At 46.7% G+C, this 27,986-nt stretch overlaps 9 protein-coding genes across 9 annotated transcripts; 5 read left to right on the top strand and 4 right to left on the bottom strand.

Moving 5' to 3' along the window:
* Positions 1 to 886: 886 nt before the first annotated feature.
* Positions 887 to 2,592, bottom strand: HD556DRAFT_1440009 (uncharacterized protein; the record flags this gene model as incomplete). Its single annotated transcript, XM_041306038.1, has 13 exons — positions 887 to 1,090; positions 1,146 to 1,197; positions 1,255 to 1,492; positions 1,544 to 1,678; positions 1,735 to 1,794; positions 1,958 to 1,989; positions 2,039 to 2,052; positions 2,110 to 2,138; positions 2,197 to 2,239; positions 2,299 to 2,313; positions 2,366 to 2,385; positions 2,436 to 2,468; positions 2,520 to 2,592. 13 exons carry the CDS (start codon positions 2,590 to 2,592, stop codon positions 887 to 889), a joined length of 948 nt encoding a protein of 315 aa, XP_041163489.1.
* A 2,082-nt stretch (positions 2,593 to 4,674) lies between these two features.
* HD556DRAFT_1440010 (uncharacterized protein) lies at positions 4,675 to 6,375 on the bottom strand (the record flags this gene model as incomplete). Its single annotated transcript, XM_041306039.1, has 13 exons — positions 4,675 to 4,878; positions 4,934 to 4,985; positions 5,043 to 5,280; positions 5,332 to 5,466; positions 5,524 to 5,583; positions 5,740 to 5,771; positions 5,821 to 5,834; positions 5,895 to 5,923; positions 5,983 to 6,025; positions 6,083 to 6,097; positions 6,150 to 6,169; positions 6,220 to 6,252; positions 6,303 to 6,375. 13 exons carry the CDS (start codon positions 6,373 to 6,375, stop codon positions 4,675 to 4,677), a joined length of 948 nt encoding a protein of 315 aa, XP_041163490.1.
* HD556DRAFT_1349420 (uncharacterized protein) lies at positions 6,339 to 6,809 on the bottom strand. The gene is made up of 2 exons (XM_041302334.1): positions 6,497 to 6,809; positions 6,339 to 6,435 (listed from the first exon to the last, which is right to left on the bottom strand). Exons 1-2 carry the CDS (start codon positions 6,694 to 6,696, stop codon positions 6,408 to 6,410), a joined length of 228 nt encoding a protein of 75 aa, XP_041163491.1. The 5' UTR covers positions 6,697 to 6,809; the 3' UTR covers positions 6,339 to 6,407.
* A 6,846-nt stretch (positions 6,810 to 13,655) lies between these two features.
* HD556DRAFT_1349440 (glycoside hydrolase family 79 protein) lies at positions 13,656 to 16,771 on the top strand. The gene is made up of 13 exons (XM_041302335.1): positions 13,656 to 14,123; positions 14,179 to 14,191; positions 14,244 to 14,409; positions 14,477 to 14,564; positions 14,612 to 14,718; positions 14,765 to 14,781; positions 14,833 to 14,978; positions 15,035 to 15,098; positions 15,144 to 15,459; positions 15,517 to 15,526; positions 15,587 to 15,887; positions 15,947 to 16,001; positions 16,054 to 16,771. The coding sequence occupies exons 1-13, from the start codon at positions 13,817 to 13,819 to the stop codon at positions 16,438 to 16,440; spliced, it is 1,977 nt and encodes a 658-aa protein (XP_041163492.1). The 5' UTR covers positions 13,656 to 13,816; the 3' UTR covers positions 16,441 to 16,771.
* Positions 16,772 to 18,500: 1,729 nt separating this feature from the next.
* On the top strand, positions 18,501 to 19,057 carry HD556DRAFT_1305800 (uncharacterized protein; the record flags this gene model as incomplete). Its single annotated transcript, XM_041299832.1, has 2 exons — positions 18,501 to 18,929; positions 18,971 to 19,057. 2 exons carry the CDS (start codon positions 18,501 to 18,503, stop codon positions 19,055 to 19,057), a joined length of 516 nt encoding a protein of 171 aa, XP_041163493.1.
* A 2,357-nt stretch (positions 19,058 to 21,414) lies between these two features.
* On the top strand, positions 21,415 to 21,989 carry HD556DRAFT_1231755 (uncharacterized protein; the record flags this gene model as incomplete). The annotated part of the gene is made up of 2 exons (XM_041297456.1): positions 21,415 to 21,534; positions 21,582 to 21,989. The coding sequence occupies 2 exons, from the start codon at positions 21,415 to 21,417 to the stop codon at positions 21,987 to 21,989; spliced, it is 528 nt and encodes a 175-aa protein (XP_041163494.1).
* A 166-nt stretch (positions 21,990 to 22,155) lies between these two features.
* On the bottom strand, positions 22,156 to 22,740 carry HD556DRAFT_1305802 (uncharacterized protein; the record flags this gene model as incomplete). Its single annotated transcript, XM_041299833.1, has 3 exons — positions 22,156 to 22,342; positions 22,391 to 22,554; positions 22,606 to 22,740. The coding sequence occupies 3 exons, from the start codon at positions 22,738 to 22,740 to the stop codon at positions 22,156 to 22,158; spliced, it is 486 nt and encodes a 161-aa protein (XP_041163495.1).
* A 187-nt stretch (positions 22,741 to 22,927) lies between these two features.
* Positions 22,928 to 24,761, top strand: HD556DRAFT_1440016 (uncharacterized protein; the record flags this gene model as incomplete). The annotated part of the gene is made up of 6 exons (XM_041306040.1): positions 22,928 to 23,092; positions 23,138 to 23,232; positions 23,280 to 23,905; positions 23,956 to 24,340; positions 24,389 to 24,589; positions 24,635 to 24,761. 6 exons carry the CDS (start codon positions 22,928 to 22,930, stop codon positions 24,759 to 24,761), a joined length of 1,599 nt encoding a protein of 532 aa, XP_041163496.1.
* Positions 24,762 to 25,791: 1,030 nt separating this feature from the next.
* Positions 25,792 to 27,490, top strand: HD556DRAFT_1525434 (uncharacterized protein; the record flags this gene model as incomplete). The annotated part of the gene is made up of 13 exons (XM_041309266.1): positions 25,792 to 25,864; positions 25,915 to 25,947; positions 25,996 to 26,015; positions 26,068 to 26,082; positions 26,143 to 26,181; positions 26,235 to 26,263; positions 26,312 to 26,325; positions 26,376 to 26,411; positions 26,579 to 26,638; positions 26,698 to 26,832; positions 26,884 to 27,121; positions 27,180 to 27,231; positions 27,287 to 27,490. The coding sequence occupies 13 exons, from the start codon at positions 25,792 to 25,794 to the stop codon at positions 27,488 to 27,490; spliced, it is 948 nt and encodes a 315-aa protein (XP_041163497.1).
* Positions 27,491 to 27,986: the final 496 nt, after the last annotated feature.

The following is a 27,986-nucleotide window of genomic DNA, read 5'->3' on the forward strand; positions in this document are numbered from 1 at the left end:
TGCTATTTATTATGGTGATCCAGGTGACGTACTGGACGACGGCGAACTCATGAGCAAACATTCCTGTAGATTCCTGTACAATTTGTGAGAATCTCAAACAATCAGCTGTCTGGATCCAATTTTCGACAGTCAGCATTCACGAGATTGGTGTTCGCGTTTGAGGATATCCCGTCTAGTGGTTCCTCTTTCTTGGCTGCGATTCCTGTCTTGGCCTGCTCCTTGATGCACTCTAGGAACTAATTGACCTGCATCTAGACTCGTTCCTGACCCAAAGGATGCTCAGCTCCACTTGCCAAATCCCTGCTTTGTGTGCCAAGGTGGCTCGAAAGGAATGGATGGCGTGTCAGGTACAAGGAGGGGAACGGAGGCTGGGCTCCGAGAAACGGTGCTTGATCTTGCCAGTGGTCAAACCGAAGTTTGGGAAATCTGAAGCACCACTAGTACTCTTACACCTAGGGTCCACGCCGACGGAAGAAGGTTTTATCCCTGTGGCTCCGAACGAGTAGAAATGAAGTATTTGTCATGATGCATACATCGATCAAATGAATATCTGCAGCGCCTCTTGTTTGAAAATACAAGTGATATCATTGTATGAGGTCATAAATTTTTGCCCGCAGCATCCATCTTATCCCAAAGTTCAGAGCTATTGTACCTTGACACTGGACAAGTAACAATGCTCTCAAAGAATGTGACACCTTCTTTATTAACTGCTACATAGATAAACATAGTTCCATGACTCTAAGATAATGCCATATCTCATCAGCAATATTTCAGAATGAATTATTGAATCTAGTGCTATTCTGTATTATTTGATATAACTTGTCTAACTTTTTAGAAATGTGTTACACTTAGTCTAGGTTTGTATCGGAGGGTTTTCCTGATGTCCCTATACAGTATTGCTAGTTGATACATGTACATGCTCCTGGAAAACAATCAAATTCATGCTAGTTTCTGCGTCAGAGTATGCCACGAGTTTCGCATTGTATTCTCGAACGCTAAGGACGAGGCGTGGTCCCAGCACAAACATCCGCACGACCGATAAAATTTCAAGAGCACCTCTGAGTATCTGACCTCCAATGGAATTTGAATTCTATAGAACTGATGAGCATTGGTTGCACACAGATGTTGGCAACAGGTCAGCGCACCGAGATTTCTGGAGAGAGATCAGCAAGATGGAGGCAAGAGACACTAACAAAGCTAACATGTGCAGAACTTGAGCAGAAAAATACAACCACGTTCACATTACAAGCTCACCTTGCAAAATAGAGAACGTGAGATTGTATGAGCACTCTGAAACAGTCCCTGATGGTCGATCCTGTCGATGAGCCGAATCGTCGCAGCTCACGGAAGTGTTTCACAGCCACCCAGACTGAAAGGCACAGTGCGAGGACCTCCCAAACAGTGTTGAGCATCCAAACCATTGAAAACAGAAGCTGCTTGTCCCCTCCATATACAACACCGCATTCATATATGCCAGAGAGTATGAACTCCTCTGGTGTTTGTCCAATGAGCCGTGTTCTTCAAGTCGACAAGTACAGCTTACCAAATACAGTATCGTTGAGTGCTATTGCCACGATTACTCCGCAGGCGATGTTTACAGCCAGGAAGATAATAACAAGGAACATAAGCATATTTCTAGATCCCTGATACATGACATGCAACCGAGCAATCATGATGACTTGCATCGTGTGTTAGTCAGGTTAATATCAGCGGTGTTGCACCTGGGCAACTTACCACCCAACATGGCAGTCAACGCCACAGTTGTGCCATTTATTGCGTAGTACGTGATAGTGCCTAAAAATTCCCAATTAGTGAACGCCCTCGCACTAGTATCAAAGACTCCGACTTACACCTATTGAGTCATTATGTTGAGCCTAGTTCGATGGTTGGAATCTCACTCACCCCTACATATGAGCGTATTGATTGGATGGGAATGAGATGGTTGCAGAATACTCACTGCATCTGTCAGCGATACCGATGTCATACTTCCTGTGTTCCGCCGGTCAGCAAAATGGAACACAGCGCATATGAGACATACGTAGAAGATGGACACTAGTTGTCAGAGACGAGGTATTAGCACAGTCCAAAGTTCTTGATCTCGACACATACACAGAAAATGGTATTCCAATATAGCGTATCTGGAACATTTTGGATTCAGCACAAGTTGCCCACCACACTAAAGCACAGCATGAGTACAAACAATCAAATACAGCACGGTCATGAGAGACCAGCGTTGTCTCTGTCGCGAATTCATTGCATGCTCTTGTTTTCTTCTGATACGGGATCCTTGTCACTCACCCAGATGAGTTCAATCTATGACACCATTCTTAGCGAGTTGGCTGCTACGGAGATAAGATCTACGTACCTCTTGTCCGAATGTTAAGACTTGAAACATCATGAGAATATCAGCGATTTTCGAACACTGTCCTGCTCACCCGAATCATATACCACCACGGCGGCGGCGGCAACTGCAAAACCCTAAGTCAACGTTGGATCTAGACATCCCTGATGCGACGAACCCGTCCAATGGCTGGAATAAATCCTCAAATTGATTGTCGGCCACCAACTGGGATTATTTGAGACGTAGGTCATGTTCGAGGGATGGGTGTGAGCGAGTGGGGAAAGTTAGTGGTGTATAACGTCAGCGTTCGCGCTAGATATACGTTCAGCCCCCAAATCAGCATGATGGTGACGGATAGTTGATCCCGCCCTGAGGCGCAGCAGCCCTCCGATTACTAAGTACTCTTATGGAATAAGGGCCATTCTGCAGTATAGCACCTCGTACACTTGGATCATTGGGGGCCATTATGATTATATCAAAAACGATGAACAAACAGAAGGTAAGGAACGAATCCAATCCAAAGCGCATCATATTCAATACATTGTGCACAGTGCACTTATGTGATGTTGACGTATTGCACCGCCAGATACTGAGAGACACCATCCTCGAATCGAAAGAGAAATTTCACACGGGAGACAATAAGCCTGTCAATAAGGCTAGAAGCCCCATTTCTAATTGTACAGGCTGATCCTGATGGTATCGTGTTTCAGTAAGCTTTCATCCTGTACGGATGAGTCCGTCGGATAGACAAAGAAGTCATTGGCAGACTGCAAAAATTACACGTTGGAGCAGGGGCCAGCGGCCTGAGCAAGACAGACAAGCCGTGATTATGATGCACGAGCACGGTGAAACCTAACCTAGTCTACGTATTGACTAGTGTTTAGGCCGTGGAGACCCCGAATGTGCAGTCTCGCGGAACTCCGACTTCAACGTACGTACGCATATAAGTAACTCGAGTACGGGAATTGAGGACACGAAATCTGTGCCAGCACTTAGATTCGTGACTAGTCTGGCGTACGTCTCTTGGGAATTTTGACCCGACCTCACACAGCCCTGCCTAACCTGCGATTGTATAACTCTATCTACTCCCGGTCACAGACTCAAGTTCCTATTACCGTGGCTCTAACTCCCTGCGACCCAATATCCTTCCCCTCACACTCATTCGCCCGAGTCCGGTCCAGATTATCTCGTTGAGCACTTTCACTTTCAAACTCTTACGGTTGTGCTTAGCAGGATGGACTGTTTTGCAGTCGCATTGATAAACACCAACGTATGTGTATTATCCAAGCTGTTCAGCGAACTGACTGTTGCATACGGAGTCAAGAAGGCTACAGGTTAACGTTCACCGCCAGGATGCGACAGCATTCAAACACATACTAATGGCTTCGACCTGGCACGTACACCACAGAATGCCCAGATTACTGATTCGACTCAAAAGGCGGGTCGGTTCGACATCCAGAGTGGATTGTTATCTACCATGGTGATCCAAGCGACGTACTGGAGGATGAGGAACTCATGAGCAAACATTCCTATATATTCCTGTATCGTTCGTGGGAGTCTCGAATAATCAGCTGTCTGGATCCAATTTTCGACAGTCAGCATTCACGAGATTGGCGTTCGCGTTTGAGGATATCCCGTCTAGTAAGACTTTGACAGGCCATATATGCCCAATGCACGATTCTGCGATCATGGTCAGTTCTTGGTTGTTATTTTTCCTTCTTCGTGCATCGTGCTTAGATGATAATCCAGGGCATTCATGAATATGTTGAATTCTCAGACTATCAGCTGTCTGAACTCGGATACGCTACTTCTACTTTCCTTGGTCCGTAGAATAGTCGCATCGCACCCCACCCGAACGGCCCAGATCGATGATGATGCAATAGATGCGATACAGCCATTGCGTCACAAGCCATCTGAGCGAATAACGACCTGTTGAAGTGAAGTGTATATTTTTCAAATGATCATTTCTTCGCACCAGGGCGACTGCAATTGATATTATGTGTGTGATGTATGTATATATGCATCTCGTTCGGTGCTTTACTCTTACAGTCGTGCTGCTTGGCAAGATGGAAACAGATCGTTGCAAGGGCCCTAATTCACATCCGACGCATGATTTGCAGTTGGATGGGTGACGCTATTATGATCAGAATATGTATGCCAGAGTTCTAAAAGTTCACGATTGGCGGTTCACTGATACTTTTGCAGGGATACAACAAGAAATAGGTTTGCCTGGACCTTTCAAATATACTTCGGAATACATTATGTTAAATAAATACCACGACGGATCCTGCACCAAATTTCTCCTCCCTGCAGACCACTGAGCAAGCATTTCCCTACACAGTACTGCTAGTTGATACATGTACATGCTCCTTGAAAACAATAGAATCCATGGTAGCTTCTGCGTTGGTGTATGCCACGAGTTTCGCGTTGTATTCTCGAACGCTAAGAATAAGGCGTGGTCCCACCACAAACATCTGCACGGCCGATAAAATTTGAAGAGCACCACTAAGTGTCATAGCTCCAATAGAATCTGCTCTCTATAGAACCGATGAGCAGTGGTTACGCGCAGATATTGGCGACAGGTCAGCGCACCGAGATATCTGGAGAGTAATAAGCAAGCTGGAGGCAAGAGACACCAAGAAAGCTAACATGTGTGGAACTTCAGCAGAAACATATAATCGCGTTCACATTACAGGCTCACCTTGCAAAATAAAGAACGTGAGATTGTATGAGCATTCTGAAACAGTCCCCAATGGTCGATCCTGTCGATGGTCCGAGTCGTCGCCGGCCACACCAGTGCTTCACAGCAATCCAAACTGCCAGACAGAATGCGAGGACCTCCCAGACAGTGTTGAGCATCCAAACCATCGAAAACAGAAACTCGGAGTTCAATTTAAATTCATAATTGCACATATATGTGCCAGAGAGTATCAACTCCTCTGGTGTTTATCCAATTAGCCGTGTTCTTCATGTCAACAAGTGAAGCGTACCCCCCACACTATCCACCAGTACTATTATCGTGATCACTCCGCAGGCGATATTTATAGCCAGAAAGATAATAACAAGGAACACGAGCATCGTTCTAGATCCCTGATACATGGCATGCAACCGAGAAATCATGATGACTTGCACCGTGTGTCAGTCAGGTCAATATCACGGAGGTATTGCACCTGGGGACTTACCGCCCAACATGGCAGCCAAGGCCACAGCTATGCCATTCCCTCCGTAGAACGTCATCTTGCCTAAAACTCCCAATTAGCCTCGCACTAGTATCAAAGACTCCGACTTACACCTATTGAGTCATTATGTTGAGCCGAGTTCGATGGTTGGAATCTCACTCACCCCTACATATGAGCGTATTGATTAGATGGGAATGAAGATGGTTGCATAATACTTACTGCATCTGTCAGCGATACCGATGCCATAAGTTCTGTGTCCTGCTGGTCAGAAAAATGGAACACAGCACATATGAGACATACGCAGAACACTGAGACTAATTGTCAGACATGAGCTATTAGCACAGTGCAAAGCTGTTGTTGATCTCGATACATACACGGAATACGGCATTCCAATATAGCGTACCTAGAACATCTTGGAGTCAGCACAAGTTGCCCACCACGCTAAAGCACAGCATGAGGTACGAACAATCAAATAAAGCACAGTCATCAGAGACCAGCGTTGTCTCTGTCGCGAAATCATTGTATTCTTGTTTTCTTCTGATACGTGACTCTTGTCACTCACCCAGATGAGTTCAATCTATGGCACCATTCTTAGCGAGTTGGCTGCTACGGCGATAACATCTACGTACCTCTTGTCCGAATGTTAAGACTTGAAATATCATGAGAATATCAGCGATTTTCCAACACTGTCCTGCTCACCCCAATCATATACCATCACGACGCCGGCAGCAACTGCAAAATCGTAAGTCAACGTTAGCTCCAGACATCTCGATGCAACAGACCTCCCCAATAGCTGAAAAACATAACGAGATTCATTCTCGGCCACCAAATGGGATCATTTGAGACGTAAGTCATGGTCGAGGATAGGTGTAGGCGAGTGGGGAAGGTTAGTGGTCTATAACAACAGCGTTCGTGCTAGACATACCACCGTTCAATCTAAGATGCCATACATACTAGGTCGAAAGAGAAATCGCACATGGGAAACGAGAAGCCTGTAACAGGCACAAAAAGCCCGATTTCTGATTGTACAGCCTCGGTCAGTGGCCACTTTATTTCAGTGATGTTTTGCAGTGCTGACTTGAGCAGGAGCCGGTCAAGGTTGCGAGCTAAAACGAGATCTATCAGATAAACCAAGCATACCGTTGTCGGACCTTTGCAACCATCGTACAGACACATCGTCGCTTTAGAATCCTTATTCCACCTTCACAAGATGCCAAAGATACGAATCCAAACAGTCACATGTCGCAATATACAGATAGCACCACATGCAAAAATCGAAGAGCTCTTTATGAAATCTTGTAGCCATGAATCTAACACAGGTTTAAGCGTGATGTGATCGAGACAAGCATATACATAGAATTGCACGGCCGAGACCGATACGCAACAGCCCTCCTCTTATGGAAAAGGGTCATTCTGCGGCATAGCACCAGAGAAGTCGGACAAGAAACAGTGATACAGCGTAGGTCGAAGTGGAGCAAATGTATCTCACCTTAACCGTCGCCTCGTACGCTTGAACTATTGGGTTATCCAAAACGATGAACAGAGATATAACAAGGATGGAGCGAATCTGGTCTAGAACGCACTTTAGTCAATGCATCATGCGCTTGATGTGATGGTGATGTACTGCACTGCCAGATACATCATGATTGATGATTCGTGATTGACATATCTTGAATACATGTACGACACCATCCTTGGCAACTCGAAAGAGAAATTTCACACGGGAGACAATAAGCCTGTGACTCCACGCTAGAAGCCCTGTTTCTGATTGTACAGGCTATCCTGATTCCTGATGGTATCGTGATGCAGTAAGCTTTCATCCTGTACGAGTGAGTCCGTCGGATAGGCAAAGAAGTCATTGGCAGACTGTGAAAATTACATGTTGGGGCAGGGGCCAGCGGTCTGAGCCCAGAGCAAGACAGACAAGTTGTCACGGTGATCATGATGCAAGCTTAACACGAGCACGGTGAAACCTAGTCTACGTATTGACTAGTGTTTGGACCGTAGAGACCCCGGATGTGCAGTCTCATGTAACTCCTACGTAGTCTGTCTCCCGTACACATATCACTCGAGCACGGGAATCGAGGACACGAAATCTGTGCCAGCATTTAGATTCGTGACTAAATATCTGGCGTACGTCTCTTGGGAATTTGACTCGAGCTTAGACAGCACTGCCTAACCCGCGATTGTATAGCTCTATCTACTCCCAGTCACAGACCCGAGTTCCTACTACCGTGACGCGATTCCCTGTATTTCATATATAACCCATGCCTATCTGCAGGTACCAATCTTATACATGTGGAAGTCTGCATTCAGACCTCGCGTTTAGACCCCAACTTGATCAAATCATCAATTCTAATGTTCAATGCGGGCTTTTCCTTATGAGATTGCGTCTATGATAAGCTCTAACTCCCTGCGACCCAATATTCTTCCCTTCACAGTCATTCCCCCGAGTCCGGTCCAGATTATCTCGTTCGGCACCTTCACTTTCAAAGTCTTACGGTTGTGCTTAGCAGGATGAACTGTGTTTTGCAGTCGCATTGATAAACACCAACGTATGTGTATGATCTAAGCTGTTCAACGCACTGACTGTTGCATACGGAGTCAAAGAGGCTACAAGTTTTCACTGTCAGGATACGAGCATTCAAACACATACTACCATATGGCTTCGACCGACATCTACACCTTAGAGTGCCAAGACCATTGTTTTGTTATCTATGACGGTGATCCAAGCGATGTACTGGACGACGACGAACTCATGAGCAAACATTCCTGTAGATTCCTGTATAATTCGTGAGAATCTCAAACAATCAGCTGTCTGGATCCAATTTTCGACAGTCAGCATCCACGAGATTGGCGTTCGCGTTTGAAGATATCCCGTCTAGTAGTTCCTCTTTCTTGGCTGCGATTCCTGTCTTGGCCTGCTCCTTGATGCACTCTAGGAACTAATTGACCTGCATCTAGACTCGTTCCAGGCTGACCCAAAGGATGCTCAGCTCCACTTGCCAAATCCCTGCTTTGTGTGCCAAGGTGGCTCGAAAGGAATGGATGGCGCGTCAGGTACAAGGAGGGGAACGGAGGCTGGGCTCCGAGAAACGGTGCTTGATCTTGCCAGTGGTCAAACCGAAACTTGGGAAATTTGAAGCGCCACTAGTACTCTTACACCTAGGGTCCATGCCGACGGAAGAAGGTTTTATCCCTGTGGCTCCGAACGAGTAGAAATGAAGTATTTATCATGATGCATGCATCGATCAAATGAATATCTGCAGCGCCTCTTGTTTGAAAATACGAGTGATATCATTGTATGAGGTCATGAATTTTGCAAATGCGGTGCCAGCAGCTTGGCATGTATGGTCGCTAATCTGGACATTTGTATATAAAGTACACTAGTAGTTATCAAGTTGATGTATCGAGTTATAGACGAGTCAGACTTCCACATACATAGTCAACGAAGCGTGATGCAAGGTAATGTTTTGTCGGGCAGCTCAAGGAAAGCTTTTTGATGATTTTTCCATATATCACTTCGTCGATTGACTCTGCAACAATGTCAACTTAATCCTGTGTCGTTGCTTAGATGCATGTGTCACTTACTCGAAGGTAAATTCGGGCATTCGCAGCACACTGTATAGGTACGGGCAATGTGTTCGACCGTTGTTCGACCTCCTGTTTCTTGTTTTTCGTAGGAAGCGTCGAGCTAGGTTCCCCATACTATAGTTATATAAGACACCAAACGACAGTGAAGCTGTGACCACAAGCACTTACGCGATCGAATATGTGCATGTCAAGTTTGCTCATAACAGGAATGGTTCCTCGATGCTTAGCATTGGTATCAACAGCAGCGACGTGCTTGTGCGAGGATGAGTCAGAACTGCAAGATGACTGCTTGGAGCTCTTCTACATGAACGTTGCTCATCAGGTGCTGACCCTCTGCAAAGCGATGCCACTTACAGCACTAGCGCACCTGCGTGCCTGAGTCCCGAAAGTTGACATGTTGATTGAGAGTTTAGAATGTAACGTTCGTCTTTTGAGAGTGGGTTGAGTTGGTGCTGCTGGTACTACTTGCCATCAGGAGTATATATACCCTGCAGCATGTCCTTGACGGTCGTACTTTAACCCGGCTATGACAGCTTGCCATGGCGGTTGACGCTCAAGACACGATTGTCAAAGAACCAAAACATCGGCGATAGAACCTAACAACATGAAAGTGGTAAGAATGAAATTGGCGCCCTCGTACTAAGATAGAAGCCCAACGGCCTGCTGGCTGCCACAATAGGACAGCCTGAAAAAACGTGGGGTGTGATATCTGCCCATTTCGAATTGAGAATCGATATGGATAGATTTGACCATTAAGGACACCGGCATCAAAACCTGGCCTGTTGTACCAACGCCAAAGACTGGATAGTTGTCTGACAAGAGTCTATGTTAGGGATAACTTAGAGAGCGACTCACACGGACTTTGCGGTTAAACCAGACATGTACTTTTGATCAGTACCAGCGTGTTTACCACTCGCCTGCATAAGTCATGCATCAAGAGAAGCACTATGCATGGCAAACGATTTAACCTATTGATGACCGGAATAGGACGATTATGGAATCGTACCTGCCTGGATTGCAATGAAGTGCTGTGCATGTAGTAACTGATGGGCCTGTCAAGGAGATTTCGGGTTCAAAGGCTGTGTACACTGTAGAACTGCTGTACACCGTGAATAGTAGTGGTACTAGTCTACTAGAGCTAGAGTAGTATGTACTTACGCCGTCGCGTCGTGTGACTTTTTAATCTTACCACTTTCAAGTGGGCCAACTGCAGCCGGGCTTCTATCACCACCTTAATATTGCTTTAATTGTGTAGTAGGCAGTTGCAGGCAGCGTTCCGCTTAGCTCGGTTTCATGTTATCCAGATGTTGGATTCAGGACATTCAGGATGACATGTGCACGTTGGTGAGTGGTATTGATAGAAAAAATGGTCGAATTGAATTTTTTTTTTGATTTGATTTACATAATTTTCTTGCAAAGTACGAGGCAGTCTCGTCGTCGTATGTTGCGATGTCACACTCGGTTGCAACGGTCTCGGGTGCCATCATCTCCCGCAACATTAATCTAGGAGGCCGCGGTCTGTTTTCCAGAAGATCCTTATCCTTCGGAAACAATTAATCCTAAAACCAGAAGATAAGTTCGCTGTAATTATCGCTGCAGGCGCTCGTGCCTGTGCACAAGCTTGGCTTCTAAAGGCGACATTCTTGCTTAAGACGCTCGGGCAACACTCTTTCCGGTCTTCTCGGAATCAGGATTGCCGCCGGGCCCTTTGCCATTCCACCCTATGCCCCCATATTTATCTACTATAGAGCGCAAGAACACGCGGAAAGCGCGGGCAGCCGTCGAACGCTTTTCTATTTTCCCACTGCGTCTCATACTTATCTACTAAATTAAAGCGCAACACCTGGATTAGGAAGAGCCCCGTCATTTGCATTAGGTGCTAGCCCGTTGCGCCCATTCTCTTCGACGGGCATCGGTATGTGCCGGCTCCGGGACTGTCATGTTACTCAAAAAATCACACCATCAGCAGCTTCTCACTAGAACCAGCTCTTCTTACTAGCGCTCACACTCGAAAGGTATAGTGGCTCATTCTATAGATCGGCTGTGCATTGAATCGGTTGCTTGCGACAATCTGGCTCTGACTCACTTACTGGGGAACATACACTGCGCCCGGTGTTTGTCACAAATTCTAGCCTACTTGCTCTCAGGCTTTTCGATTGAGTGGCCAAGTCGCTAGTTCATGCACGCAGGCATTTTGAAACTACCATCGACAATTTTGTAAATGAATGAGACATACATTCACGATAACCGGCATACATAGTGTCAAACTGTATGGTAAAGTCGTTGAAGTCGTAAACGGGCATCAAATAGCAGGTCATGAAGAAACTAAACAAAAGTGGAAAGCGTATCGATATACCCTACGGATGAAGACTAGCTCCTAAGAGACCTGCCTCATCGAAATAGGACGTACTTCGAGACACGCAGAAACATAACAAAGTGGAAGGCACCGGATACAACACAAGAGTATCAAAACACAATGGCGAAGACTAGCTCCTAGCATTGAGAAACTTGTCGATCGACGTATGCGCTTCCAAACATGACAAAACAAAACAAAACAAAATAGAGGGCGATTTGGATCCACCAAACCGTATGGGCACACCATGGGAAAAGTTGAAGACCAGCTCCTAGTAATAAAAGGCCTGCCTCATTGACAAACGTGCTTCATGCGCAGCGGCACAGCCAAAGCGCACGAACGATATTTGAGAACTCTGCAGTGCTCTGATCCTAGGAAAATCCGTACTAGAGGTGGCGTTTCAATGAAGCACGTCTTCTTTATCAACTCATAACACTCACTCGTTCAGAGATCCGGGCCCGGTAAGCACCCTGGCCAGCGAAGTGACTAGATACAGGAGGATCCGCAACTGCGCGGGGCGCAGTAGCACTTGAGTCACCCCCCTGACTCTGAATGAACTGGTGAGCGTGCGCTCTTGCTAATACAGGGGGATGGTAGGTTGGTGAGACAGGCTCTTCGATGTGCTTTGGTGAAGAACTGTCGTGGTGATGAGACTTCTTTTTCTGTCCGCCTGCAGACTATACCAGACGTTAAGACACGACAAGCATGGTACACGGGGGGACATACACGGGCAGCCAAGCGTGCTTGGTAGGCAAATGTACTCATGATAGTAGGGAAAGGATGTGGTTCGTGAACGGATTCTGTTTGACCGTTGGTCTGACTTGAGATAGGGACAGGAAGATGAGGAATGTCGTAAAAGCGAATGGAACGGCCTTTGTCGTCGAACGTTGAAAGCCTGAGGGACTCCTAGAGATATGATAGATTATATTATATACCAGATAGATGGCGCCTAAATGAAATGATGGGACACGCCTCGTGTACAGTGGCGCAAGCCCGTATGAGGAATTCCTTCGAAATCCAAGGCTTAACATTCCCGTGCTGTATACGTACAACTTGACAGTTGCCGGCAAAGTTCCATGGAAAATGACATCAGCTGTGTTTGGGTAGACTCGGCATTTGGTAAAGAGCGATTGAACAATAGAAAGTGTTATCGTGTTTTGTAGAACAGGCTCCACTATAACGAATACACAAGCTCAGTGCAACGACAGAAAGGGCTGTCTTTTTCGTTTTGGTTTGCCGAAAAAAGACTTGATACACAGCACAATGTTCCATGCGGTAAGTCGTCGGAAAAAATAACCTGCGCGCTAGACCCTACATTGCGTCACGATTCAGTCCAAGGATCAAGACAGGTGACGTAGGCGGCTGCTACTGGAGGCCAATGGTGGGTAATGGATTAAGCAGCGCTGGTCCTGGATCCCTGGCATATTCCACGCAGGACAGAAGGTACTAGATTTGTTCCAACCACAGCAATGAATACATCAAGATTCTGTAGTTGAACGCTGAGCGCTGAGCGCTGAACCACAAGTGTTCGATCGTCCTGAGTGTACGCACATTAATGCTACTTGCACATTGTGTCATGCATGGCTCGCCAAGAGAAGCGCGTCGCAAGCGGGATGAACTGGTTTGAGGTCCGTGAGCTTCGGCTTGAAGCTTGAACTTGAGGCCTGAGGGATGAGCATAGAAGCTGGAGGCTGAACTCGATCGATGTGGCACGCACTGGACTGCCACAAGTTCTAAACGGGGCGTCATCGTCATGCGGGCGCTTGAGTCGAATCGAGGCGGCCACGCCGCACTTGGCTTGACATCAATATTAATATCTTCACGGTTTCAACCGCTAACACCGTTGTTGGTCTCGACGTTCTTGCAGCCCATCCTGCAAGAATCAGCGTTCTTCAGTGCAAGGAACTGAGTAGTCCGGAAAACGAGTATTGAAGGTTCCGTCAAAGAACCTGTCGAACTGAGTGAAAGGGTAGTAGAAGGGTTAGACAATACTTGCGAGTACCTCCTCCACGCATTGTTTGTGTTTCTTTGACTGTTGTCGAATCCGAAGCTCTTGAGTAATTCATTCGGGTTGCCCTGCCAGCTGCTGCGTAGAAACATCTAATCAGATTTAGTTCGGTTAGTAGTTCGCTTCAATGCCGAGTAACAGTGATGCGCACACGCGCAAGTACCGAAGCATCATGCATCAAGTCCAATTTAGAGACATTCTATTGTAAATAAATTGGGATCCAGCCAGATTTGCCTCGTTGCCTTTGCCACGACCTTCTCCATCACTTTGTAGCTAGTCAGTCCTTGTTTTCATCGTCCACTGCTTTTTTGATTCTTTTCCAATACACCCTCAGGCTACTAATGCGACTATTCCACCCTCTCAGTGTTTTTGTCTTTGTCATCTTATCATCCCTCGTCAATGCCAGCGTGACAGTGTACCACCAAGTCCCATTAGCAGATTCAACAACCACCGCATCTTCCGCAAATTATACCGGCGCTGCAGCTTATGATCCTACTGTACTAACACCCCCGCCCGTCCCCTCAGGGCTCACAACACAATTCGGAATCCAGCTCTCCAGTTCTTCGGCAGCTGTGCAAGGTCTGAGTATACCCCATAAAGGGTCGTTCATGGGATTTTCTATCGAATTCACTGTCATCAACCAAATTTGTTAGTTCAATCATGTCCTATCCAGAAGTCATATACTGATCACAGATGGTCGCAGTCGGTGTAAATGCGTAAGTCCTGATGAGGCCGCTATGTCCACATACATGAACTCATATGTCATAGCACATACTTGCAGGTCCCATTTTTAAACCTCATGGCCATCCTTCGCGAACGGGCAGGCGAGGTGCTCATTCGAGTCGGAGGCAATACTCAAGAGACTGCAGTCCTCGTGGATAGTCTTCCTGGAGGTGTGATGATGACAAAAGAACGTGGCACTACGGGTGATGTGGTGCGTGCAATGTGCATGATCGTTATTGGCGACATCGTGTTCAATCACTTCTTTCTGATTATTTCAGACTGCCACCCCAACGCTTCTTTACACGGCCGAAGTTTTTTACACGATGGCGAACATCTCGGCCCTTGTAAATACAAAATGGTTCCTCGGTAAGGCTCATATAATCTATTTTAGACCGTCAGTGACATCGGCGTAGGCATACCGTTCAACGACACGAATAACCTCCGACTTGGTATCGCGGAAGTCGGCGAAGCTGTGTTGAGTAGTCCCGGATATCTGCTCGGTTTCCAAGTCGGAAACGAGGTATGTCCTTTCCGCATCTCAAACCGATCACTACTCATCATCGCAGCCCGATCTTTATGCAGCGTTCGTGGTCGTGTTTTGTTCTGTAATCTAAAATACTGACAGTTTCATCAGACACGATGTCCGACCTTCCACATACTCACCCTCTGACTACTTTGGCGAGTTTGGATTAGTAGTTAACGCCATCAACAGCGATAGTAATATCCCTGTCAAAAACAACTTGGTTGCTCCGTCTATCACAGGCCAATGGACTCCAGAATGTTCAGTTATAATTCTTTTTTGCGGTTGACACCAAAAACTAATCTAATATCATCAGCTGTGTGGGACACCGGACTCGTTGGATCCTATTCTTCAAGCTTGGGAGCACTAGCCGTTGAACAGTAAGCCCCTTTGTGATTTTCATGCAGTTTACTAAGTTTCTCAAGTTACCCCTCCGATAACTGCTACGCTTTGTACGGCATCGGTTCTCCTGTCATCCCACAAGACGTATTTCAAAACTTCCTCACCCATGCCTCTGGCATCAACATCATCGCCCCTTATCTTAATTCCACCGGCTATGCGCAATCGGTTGGAAAGCCCTTCTTTATGATGGAGACAAACACCGCATCATGTGGTGGCTTGCCAGGGATTAGCGATACCTTTGGCGCCACTCTATGGGCACTCGATTATGGCCTCCAAATGGCTTATAGCAACTTTTCAGGCGCAATGATGCACGTTGGTGGTCAAGATGTGTACTACAACGTAAGTTACGTGTTCTGAGCGCTTTGGAGATTTCACTGAGCCATGCACCACGTCTAGCCTTTCACTCGTGAGCTCTCCCTTGGCAATTTAAAGCAGCTGAGAAGGTCATACTGACATTTGTGTGTAGCACCTCCTACGAACCAGTCATTATTCCACCAATGGACGATTGGCTCTATATTCTACAGCACAATGGTCGTCGCCGAAGCATTCGGACCCTCTGGCAACGCACAAATCATTGATCTGCAGGCCAACACCAACAATACGTATACCCCTGGCTACGCAATCTACGAGAATGGTGCTCCCGTGCGGCTCGTGCTACTCAATTACGTATCAGATCCGAGCGGTGCGAGCGCTTATACAGCAACGATTTCCATCGGCGGCTCGGGAATTGGGCAAGACAACGCTACGCCTGCACAAATACAAGTCAAGTACGTATTCTATAGTTATATTATTAGTGGTGCTACCCGCTGACCAACTTCTATCTTAGATATCTAGCGGCACCTTCCGTGTCGGAGAAGTCCAACATTACGTGGGCAGGCCAGGTGCGTCCGGTCACCGATATGTATATTTTCCCTTCACTGATGTCCTTCCCAGACCTTTGGCGGGACCTTCCAGTCTGATGGCCGCCTAACAGGCACAGAGAGCGTGCAGACGATTAACTGCGACCAGTCATCCAATACTTGTCAAGTGACTGTCCCCGCCCCTGGTGCCGCACTCGTCTTCCTCTCCTCCTCCGCATATGCAGAGTCAGGCAACCCCTCCACCCAAACGTTCTCCACCACGATGGTCACGAAGACAATAGCGACGGTGGACCCGAGTGTGCTGGCCACCTCGAACGGGATGTCGGGAGACACATGGAAGCTTGGAAGCACGAGTAAGGGGAGCATTGGTGCTGGCCTGAGGACTTCACTTCCAATTGTTTCTGTTGTCGGTGCAGCTTTGCTGAGCACCGGTATGCTATGCACGTGGTTCTGGTCATGATTTTCATGCTGACGAGTCAAAATACTTGGTGGAACTACCACCACCGTAAATATCTGTCACGATGTTCACGATGCGGTCAAAATTCTTGGGACTGTATATTACATACTACAATGACGATAAGGACACTTATATCTAGTTGTCGTTTTACCACAGAATGGTGTATTAAATATGTAGGCTTGGACATTGAACCGTAGAGCATTAGTATTAAAAAGTTGCTGCGACGAGGCCGACTTGCAGACCTATACTTCCTGATATGTACCACAGTGGAGGATCCTATGCGGTGCCCAAAGCCATTTTCCAGTGCGATATTCGTCCGCGGCGTCAGGCTGGGCCGTGCCTGAAACGGTGATATAACCCCAGGTAAGGCTAGTACATAATGGGTCAAGCTTTTAGTACCGAGCGGAAAGTACATAAACTTCTTTTAGGTCGCATCCTGCCCGACAAACACAGTAACAGTAATGCCGGAGGCTCACGCAGCAGAGAAAGAAGCACTAATAAGTATACAGCGGTTTTTTTGGCATCTCTTTGAAAACCGCGGCCAAGTGATGACCGAGGCCTACGAGGCCATGGGGATGGCGGAGATTAGTACCTTCACGGTATAACTTCAATGAAACCAATACCAGCTTCAAGACGTCCCGCAGATCGAGATGAAGAACGATTTGTTGCCAGAGTTCAGGAGGCAGTGGCATAAATACGTTGATCGGTGTCGCATCATGGTAGCGTTCCACCCGTGCGACTGCAGATTGTGCGTCGGGTTTGTATCCTTGCAATGGCCTGTTGGAGCTACCATGATCGTTAGAGTCCACTGATATCCTGTTGACGCGTGAAATATTGTGTTCAACGGTTTGGCCGCTGATCGAAAATGGTGAGATCATCAAATGTCTAGGCGAATGAGCGTCCGTCCAAAACTCGTCCAGTATCTCTTTCAATTGCATGTAATGGCATTGGGTAACCGTATACACCCAGAACAAGAGTCATAATGGCGGCAGTAGGAGATATACATGTTTCGATAACGGTAAATATAGTACTCACGAGTGAGGTAGAATATTGAACAGATCTGAACAATCAGTTTCGAGCGTCAGGTTGAATACTCCATTTTAAGGGCCACTGATAGACCATGAATTCTATAAGCCCGCGAAATCACTGCAGTCTGGGTACAAGGAAAAATGGTTGTAAAAGGCTAGGTGGTTGATTATATCATGGCTCAAGAATTTCTGCAAAACAGTGGTGTCATCAGTCATCTGTACTGAACAAATGGAAAGGGAGGGGAATGGAAGGTAGAAGTAGCGTATTTGAGCTCAGGCAGTTGATAACCCAAGGGTTCCGCAGTATACCAATGACTCTCGCCTTCTCCCGAACTAATAAGTGACGTGGGGAGGCGACAATCTTGCCATGTGGATACTGCCATGATGATCATGATACAGCAGCCGCTGACCAGGCTATACAAGCGACGATTTTGAATTTGAGGGTCAGAGAAAGCAATTGTAGGTCTGGATGCAGAAGTGGAGGCATACGAAATGGCGTTAGAAACAAGTTGCCGACATCAAGTACTGGAACTTTCCTGGTGTCCGAGTAAGTTGTGGCATGGTTCACAAATCAAATTCTATTTTTGGTATCGAAGGGCTTCCTCTTTTATTTTATTTTGCACCGCAATACTCACTTCGCCTTCTTGTCTCCTCCCATGTGCAACTTTACAATGTACTGTCGGACTTTATTCTATACTTACCTTCTCTTTGTTCATCATTTTTGATATAATCATAATGGCCTTGCTAAGCTGTTACGCATCAGGCCTCAGGCCCAGTGAAAACTGACTATGACGGGAGGAGTCGTCACATGCTTAGAAATGATTTTCCTTTTTAGTTACATGTTGGTATATGCTCATTTATCATAATCCGACTCATTGCATACGTTGTGCTCGTAACGTTGCGTTGCGAAGCGCTAACTTCGTATATTTCCTTAGTCTTTGCTTTGCTTTGCTTCTCCATCGCACTTCGCCAAGCGTGTAGGTTCGTTACGTTGGAGTCTTTGCACTCATAGCCATATTCCAATCTATAGAAAACATGCCTACAAACGAGTCCGCTGAAAATGTCAGTCTCTGTGTGTGCTCGAGATACAACTTCGGGAGGCCACATAGCGTGTCGACAGCAACTTGGCGCCGACATCTACAAGAGGCTCCAGAAGATGAGAGAGAGAGTATTCGTCTGCGCAGAGCGCTACCAGAACACATGTCCCTTCTTCCAGCTGACCAAAATCTTCCACTAGACTCCGAGCCTGCAGCACACCGTGTCCCTGATCCTCCTGGTGCTCTGTCTACCAGTAGTGCTCGTCGTACTGCTGCATTGCGGGAACTTGCTAAGCGCGCACGAGTTGATGAGAGTAACAATCATGCTGTCGGACGTCGCAAATGTGCTCGGAATTCTGAGCCATCCACCTCCAACGTTAACAAAAACAATAACACAGACAACGATTTTGAGATGGATGACAATCTGGTACGTTTCTTTGCCTTGTTATGATCTAAATTTTTCAATAGTCATATTACAGTACTATGATGATCAAAACCACCCTCCGGAGCCAGATGCACCTGAGCATAGACCTCCCCCAGTGCCGGATGAACTGAATATGCCTCAAGAACTGGATATGCACCAGCACCACCCTCCGGAACCAGATGCACTCGAGTATAGACCTCCCCCAGTACCGGACGAGCCAGACATCCCCCATCATCTCCCTCCAGAACCAGACTTGCACGAGCACCACCCTCCACAAGAAAATGCGCATCTGCCGCAGTATGAGTTAGAATTTGAGCGAAGAGAACGGCCGCACATTGATGTGGAGGCCCTTGCACGTAGCGCAGTGCTGCCGAAGGTTAAGGAGACAATGGAATTTGTCCTTGCCCTCAAGCAAGCATCCTTGGAGGACCAAAGTGCTAAAATGAGCGATGAAGCGCTCCAACGTCTCCGTAATCCACCTCGTGGCCCCATCGACGTCAATAGTCCTGCCATCCGACACAGTATTTCGACATACCTCGCACTTGAACATGCCTCGCAAGATGCGTATAACCGTATTTGCAGGTCATTGATGCAGAACTTTTCTGGCATTGATGGTGTTGACGACATCTTGAGCTTCCATGCTGTCGAAAAGCTCGTTGCTGCTCACACAGGTGTTGAACCCATAATACATGATATGTGCTCCCAGTCGTGCATGGCATATACTGGACCTTACGCTACGCTCGAACACTGCACTGTGTGTGGTACTTCTCGATGGGATCAAGCCAAGCTTGCAGCCAGCAATGGCCAAAGAAAGGTTGCTGCGCAAAATTTTTCAACCATACCATTAGCCCCCCAATTGCAGGCTCTTTACCGTAATCCAGACAGCGCATGCGACATGCGTTATCTTCACGAGCGCACACAGGAAGTGCTGACAGAGCTTCGGGCAACAGGTACTATTCCTGTCATCGATGACATCGTGATGGGATGGGACTATCTTACTGCAGTGATCGACGGGGATATCAAGGAAGGAGACATTGCTCTCATGGTCTCATTGGATGGTGCGCAACTCTACGAGTCTAAGGAGTCAGACTGCTGGATTTATATGTGGGTTGTTTTAAACCTCTCCCCCAACAAACGATACCGCAAAGTACATGTCCGTCCAGGTGGCTTTATACCTGGACCAAACAAGCCAAAGAATGTCGATTCTTTCCTCTTTGTTGGAATGCACCACCTTGCAGCCATCCAAAACGAAGGCCTTACCGTGTGGGATGCATCCCGTGATGCAACATTTATATCGGACATTCACCTCATATTCACGACGGCTGATGGGCCTGGACTTGTGTATTGGGACGGAATGGTGGGGCACAGTGGGAAGAATGGGTGTCGGATCTATTGTGGAGTACAGGGCCGAAGAAAAACTCGCGGGACTCGTTACTACCCAGCACTCTTGAAGCCAACTGATCATTCAGTCATCGGGAGCAACCATCCAGATATTGATGTGTTCAAAATTCCGCTCGGAGGATCTGATGACTACGAAACTAACTTAAAACGCCTCATTACTTCTCCAAATCAACGTCAGTTCGACCTCAGGAAAACGGAGACAGGTATAACAAAGCCCCCTCTAATCCTTGGCCTAAGTCCTTCACGCAGTCTTGGAGTCCCATTCTGCATGACGACGGACATCATGCACCTCGCAGCAAATCTTAGCGATCTCTTACTGAGTCTCTGGCGCGGAACTTTAGACTGCGGACCATCAGACAATGTCGAAACTTGGGACTGGGCTGTCTTTAGAGACGAGGGTACCTGGACTATACATGGAGCAGCAGTTGAGAACGCCGGACCCTACCTTCCCACTTCATTTGATCGCAAGCCTCGTAATATTTCTGAGAAGCTTAACACTGGCTATAAAACATGGGAATTTCAACTGTACATGTTTGGCCTCGCACCTGCACTACTCTACGACATTCTACCCCGGAAATACTGGTCTAACTACTGCCAACTCGTCCGTGGATTCCAGCTGATGTGTCAATATCGCATCACAGCCCAGGAACTTGTCCATGCCCAAGCACTTTTATGCTGCTGGGAGCGGGACTTTGAACTCTTGTATTATCGTCGCCGAGAAGATCGCATCCACTTCATTCGTCCATGTGTCCATCAAACCAACCACCTCGTCTCAGAAACAGTGCGGAAAGGCCCATCAATATGCTATGCACAGTGGACTATGGAATGAACGATTGGAAATTTGGGTCAAGAAATTCGTCAGCCCTCGAATCCTTTCGCAAACCTCTCACAAGAAGGAGTTCGACGCTGCCGCATTAATACCCTTCTCTCCATAATGCCTGAGCTCGACAATTCACACCAAGGCCTTCCGAATGGTTCCGTTGATTTAGGAGATGGGTATGTGCTTCTTCGCAAACGAGAACGATATGCGAAACTCCCAGACGGTGCAGATGCACAAGCAATCGCCAATTTTCTTGGTGCTCGTCGCATGCTTCCTCGCATCAAGAAATGGGCCCGACTTTTGTTACCCAATAAGCAGGTTGCTCGCTCAGCTTGGAGAGAGACCACCAAAGCGCGTGAGCAAGTGCGAATGTCACGCAATGTGAAGGTTTGTTTGTTTTATTAAAACATCTTCTACATGCTAACTCGTTATAGTTTAAAGTTGCTGGACAGTTTCGATTCGGTGAAGTGCAATATTTTACCAGGCTCGCAGTCGAAGTGGATGATGCCAATGAAGATAGTGACGATGAAGACAACTGGCATTTTTTGGACATCGCTGTGATCCAAATGTATTCACTCCCTGACGAAGCTCTCCTGCAACTTTCTTCCCAGACGGTCGCTTCCTGTACCCACTCTGAGCAAGTCTTGGCTATTGATGTCAAGGATATTGTCAGCGTGATCGCCATGGTTCCACACAAACCAACACTTCCATCGGGGCTTACAGAGGAGCGTTTTTTTATGATTGAAAAGCCGGGCTTAGATGTATCTGATCTTGGAGTTCGCTACAGTGCATATCATGATGAGGACGACGAGGACAATGCTGATGATGCCAGAATCGAGTAGACATTATTTCTAAAGCTCGTAGTTACAGTTATTATAGTTCAATGATTTTTTCTATTGCTACATATGAGGAATGCGAGAGTTCGAGTGGATCTGAGTGCACAACAGCAAGACAACATGAGAGCAATCTGACAGCAAGAGGACAGAGGACGCGAGAACAAAAGACGAATTAGAAATAGTGGGGCATCCCAAAAATTTGAAGGATGTCATCTGCTTCTCTTCTGGCGACTGCGGCAGCAACATCCGAGTTTGTAAGTTGGCGGACCCAGTAGCACCAAGGCTTGTCAGTACGATTAGGATTGGCTGGATTGTTGCAGCGCAGTGAGAGTAGACGACATGGAGACACTGTACAAGCACTATAAATGAACAAGTTAGATTACAATACAGACAAATATTGTACTTACATTGCCGGAAGAAGTTCAGGAAGGTCCTCCTCGACCTTAATTGTCAGATCTTCCTCAGGCTCGGTTTTGATGTTCTCCTCCTCAGACTTAACCACTGGCATCATGTCTTCATCCGGCTTCGATCCCTCATTGCGACGAAGGTCTTTGAAGCGAAAAACAACTCTCTATACAATTATATATGTGGGATCAGCAAATAAGCACAAAAAAACACGCACCTTTCGTCCAGGAGATTCCATGTCTAAAGACAAGACATAAGTAGCCCACGACGCGTCTAAACCATCGATCTCGACAACAACAACATCCCCGAGCATCGTGACGTTGGATGAGCTAATGATAGTTGGGGAAGACATCGATGTGTGGTAAGTCGTGAAATGAAAGGTACCGTGTCGAGACCGAGACAAGTTTCTCAATTCGGTATTTTCCATCGGAGACAGAATATTGAATACAGACGACTCAATGAGTCTTGCTTGTAGTTTATATCGAGCCAGTCTGTCCTATCACTAACTTTATAATTCTTACAGTTCTAGTATGTTCAGTATGGCTGGCGAGGGAGGCTCTAGCCTCTGGAACAACAGTGCATTTTCAGGGTCTTATACGCCTTCTCCTGGACCCTCCTTGGCAAATATGACGTCACCCGAGGCAGATTCATTCTCACCACCCCCAGCGCAAGTCCCACAGCCTCAATTCAGCTTGTTTCAGCAGGTGAGTCACTTGCTACTGTTTCTATTAACTTACTGTATGTTTTAGGGTGCATATATGCACGAAAACCAAGCCTTGCGAGAGCGTTGTGGAATCTTGGAAGCACAGGTCACCAAACTCTCCATTGAACGTGATACTATACAGTAAGATTTTGTATGTACTTCATGTGCATTCTCTAATGTAATGATAGGGCAATGTTTCACCAGCTCGCCTCTTCTGTGCGCCTTGATGAAGCTGTGGAGTCTCTCGGCTCCAAAGGCACACACCTATCACTGGCAGCACCCTGCACCAGTAACACCAAACGTCCGACTCGTGAGACACATCCCAAGGTCAAATTTTGGAACCAGGACGCATTCTTGGATTGGGCAGAACGAGCTAGCGCGCAAGGGCTTCATCGCGGGAAAATTCCTTACCTTGAAGGTGAAAACGGAGAACTGGTCCCTGAAGCAACAGTCAAAGCTATTCGCAAGACCCTGCGTGGAGGATGGTCAGAACTTGTAAATCGCCAGCTTGCTCCGAAGTCGTGGGGCAAGTTGTCGTCGACGGGAAACCAATTCATTCATTCACTCATGGAAAAATCGTACCCACTGTTTACTCTCGCTAACAACGGATGGAAACTAGATTATCTGTGCAAGTCGTCTTACTCCGCATGGCGAAGGAACCACCTTGATGACAACGGCAACTGGAAATCAAGGAAGGATGGCAATGACGACAGTGATGACGACAGCGACGATGGAGACTCCTCGGACGCAAAAGGTAAGAAGCGCAAGAAAGTGAAGCGCTCAAAGTCCGAGGTCCCAGAAAAGAAACTCAAATGTAGGTTCTCACTTGAGTTGCTTTACCCTACTAACAATACCATACTGTAGTTACTCCGGATGTGTCGATTCCCCCTTCTTTGCCTCCAACTCCTTCGATACCACCAGCAGTACTTCCTTCCCCAGTGCTATCACCATCTCTGGATCTTTTGGACTCGGAGAGTGCAAGCATTCCCACTACCGACGGCGACACTGCAGAGCCTTCTCATACCATCATCGAAGAGTCTCTGGAGAGTGCGAGTGTCACTCCTACTATTGTTATTGCAGAGCCTTCCCATCCCATCGAAGAGTCCGAATCTCCCACTACTCTTCCAAGCCCTATCACCGTGTCATCTCATCCTGCCGGCGATCCGCTTGAGGAAAAGGAAAATATACCACCACCACAGCCACCTACCGCTACACCTGCACCAATCAAAATCACTGTATCCAATCCCATGTTGGTTGTACGTTGCTTTTATTTGTTGGCGTTACTTACTTTCTTTAGCTCGTTGCTCGCGCTGGCTGCCGCTGGCGTGAAAATTCCTCTGCTGCCTTCCGATTCTGTACCTATGCAAGCACCTCCTGTTCCAACCGAAAAAGTGTCTGTCCCATCCGACGGAGCCAACTCCAACCTCCAGAAAGGCAAAGCAGCCAAGGCAGGAAGCAAGAGCTCGAAAATGCGCCCGAGCCCTACTAAGAATGGACGGTACGTGTTTTTTTCTCAGACTTTCCCTTTACTAATGGGTTGCAGTAATCTATGCGCTCTTCGTTGGCTGAAGCAAATCAAAATTGGCGGGACGACGGAGGAATTTTGTGCTTATTATGGGGATCTGACACTAGAGCAACGAAAGGCAAGTGATATAATATCTTGTATTTGAGTTGATTCATTCACACTGGCCGGTAGGGATACGACGAGGAAGCAGCTGCACTCGTAAGTCCTTGATTCTCTCGATGGACCTTCTAAATCGTCGTCTACTAGGTCGCTACCGATACATGGACCAAAGCTGTCTCCGAAGGACGACTTTATTAGATTCAGCACCATCCGATCCTGCACCATCCGACATACGCATTTCCTACAACGTTTTCGAGTGTTTTCGAGCCGTTTCGAGCCGCTGTCTGCACGCGTCGTGTTTTCCAAGCCGCTATCTGTGTTTTGAGCTTTTTTGTACCACCTTTTGTACCCCCCATTGCTACAGTGCCTAATATTATTCGAGCATATTTGCGCACATTTTCAACTGTCTGGCAAGGGATGCGAGTATATGCGTTCAAATGCGCAAATATGTTTTACATTGAAAAAAGCACCTATGTGCATGAGGAAACCCGCCCCCGCATATATTGAAATATGCGGATTCGCTCACTACGTGTCTTATAATGTTCTCATATGTTTTTCTATCGAGCTGCTGACAAAATCACTTATCGTCACACCACGACTCCTCCCGTCATAGTCAGTTTTCACTGGGCCTCAGGCTTGGCCAGTGAGTCCAAGAAAGTTCTTGTGCTTGTTTCGATCACATCATGCTTTGACCTGTGTTAGATTGCTGACTACATGATTCAAAAGGAACTCCTTCATTTTTTCAAGCTTGCAGCAAAAATACCTCAAAAATCACATCGGAAATAAGTTGTGTTGTCGACATCACCGATGAGTGAAAAACTTTGTTGATGTTCCAGTAGTCGCGTGCATAACACTGGTTCGGAAATCAAAATTTACTTTGATTCGATCAAGGGATTCCACGTGCTCCTTGCTTGATTTTGCACTCAGGCTGTTCCACCCAATCAAGGGTCTTGAGGCGCGATCAAATATCCATTTCTATCATCCAGATGTCAGTGATATATATACAAGCTAAACGATGGCATATCTAGCACGAACGCTATCGTTATACATTCTGCACTCATACCCGTCCCTCAAACATGACTATAGTCTCAAACGATCCCACTCTATGGCCGTTAATCGATTCTGCTATATTTTTCAGCTATTGGAACAGTTCGTCGCATCAAAATGCCTGGATCTAACACTGACTTGCAGTTTCGTAGTTGCCGCTGGCGTTGTGGTGATATACGATTGGGGTGAGCAGAACAGTGTTCCAAAACTACCAAGATTCTCATGATCTCCAGCACTAACACTTGGACAAGAGGTAGGTCTATATTATCGCCGGAGCGAAAAACTCGCTAAGTAACGTCTCATAGATTGAACTAATCTGGGTGAGTGATAAAAGTCCCGTATCAGGAGAAAAACGGGAAAATATAATGGATTCGCGGTAGAGACAACGCTGGTCTCTAATGACTGTGCTGTATTTGGTTGTTCGTACCTCATGCTGTGCTATGGCGGCGTGGTTGACTTGAAAATGTTCTAGATGCGCTACATTGGAATACCCTATTCTGTGTATGTTATTGTGACCAACAAGTTGGTGCTGTACTAATGTATCATCAGTATCAGCGTGTTGCGTATGTCTCACACGCACTGCGTTCGATTTTTTCTGACCGGCGGCCCGCAGAAGGTACACCATTGGTCTTGCTGACAGATGCAGTGAGTGTTCCACAACCATCTCATTCCTATGCAATGAATACACTCATAGTACTATGCAGGGGTGATTATGATTCTGACTATTTACTAACTTGGCTCAACACGATGACTCGATAGGTGTGAGTCTGGGTGTTTGATCCTAGTACGAGGGTGTTCACTAATTAAGCGTTTCAGGCAATGTTATGGACTACGCACAGAATGGGACAAATGTGGTCGTAGCTGCCATGTTGGGCAGTGAGTCACCCAGTTGATACCTCGGTGATATTGACTCGACTGAAACGTGATGCCACAAGTTATCATGATCGCTCGTTTACATGCTATGTATCAGGGATCTAGAAAGATGCTTATCTTCCTTGTTACCATCTTTCTGGCTGTTAACATTGCCTGCGGAGTAATCACGGTAATAGACCTCAAGTACGTTGTAGGGGGTAAGCCTCACTTGTTGACTTGAAGAACATAGCTCATTGGACAAACACCAGAGGAGTGGATACTTTCTGGCGTGTATATGTGCAGTTATGGAGTTGAAGGGGATGTCCAGCTTCTGTATTCACTGGTTTGGATGCTCATCACTATTTGGGAGGTCCTCGCACTGTGCCTTTCAGTTTGGGTTGCTGTGAAACACTTCCGTGAGCTGCGACGACTCGGCCCATTGACAGGATCGACCATCGGGGACTGTTTCAGAGTGCTCATACAATCTCACATTCTTTATTTCGCAAGGTGAGCATTGTAATGTTTATGTAGCTATGTTTTCTGCTCAAGTTTCTGCACGTGTTAGCTTTTTTTGTGTCTCTTGCTCCCAGTTTGCTACTCTCTCTCCAGAAATATTGGTGCGCCGAGCTGTTGCTAATATCTGCGTGCAAGCACTGCTCATCATTTCTGTAGAATTCAGATTCTTTTGGAGCTGCGATACTCAATGGTACTCTTTTGATTTTATTGGTCGTGCAGATGTTTGTGCTGGGACCACGCCTCATTCTTAGCGTTCGAGAGTACCACGCCAAACTCGTGGAAGACTCCGATGCAGACACTAGCATCAATTCGATTGTTTTCCAGGAGCGTGTACATGTATCAACTAGCAGTACTGTGTAGGGAAATGCTTGCCAAGTGGTCTGCAGGGAGGAGAAAATTGGTGGAGGATCCGTCGTGGTATTTATATAACATATGATGTCTCTAACTTGAAGAATATGTGAAAGGTCTAGGCAAAACCATAGGTTGCGTCACTGGAACGAAGTACCTGCACTTGAACCAAGTTGAATTTCATATCATCTAGAATATCTAGCAACCAACCAGGTCCTTGAAAGCTTGATCGCTGATATTGAAATAAAACGAGAACCAGCCAAAGTGCCCACACAACTGATTCTACATGTTTGAACTTTGTAGGGTTCCACTGTCTGAGCACTCAGACGATGAAGAAGTAATTGCGAAGCGTGAAGGTCAGATAACTAATAACTCATTGTTGCCCAGATTCATATGAGCCACTGAGAATGAGAAGGAATGAATCGCGCGGACTCATGGTTCGACTGTATGGCATATGCCTTAGTCACGAATGAGAATGGCAAGGAGATGAGATTTGCTGATTGAGGAG

The sequence above is a fragment of the Suillus plorans genome, assembly GCF_016647745.1.
Source record: "Suillus plorans strain S12 chromosome Unknown HD556scaffold_12, whole genome shotgun sequence".
In the NCBI taxonomy this organism is placed as follows: Eukaryota; Fungi; Basidiomycota; class Agaricomycetes; order Boletales; family Suillaceae; genus Suillus; species Suillus plorans.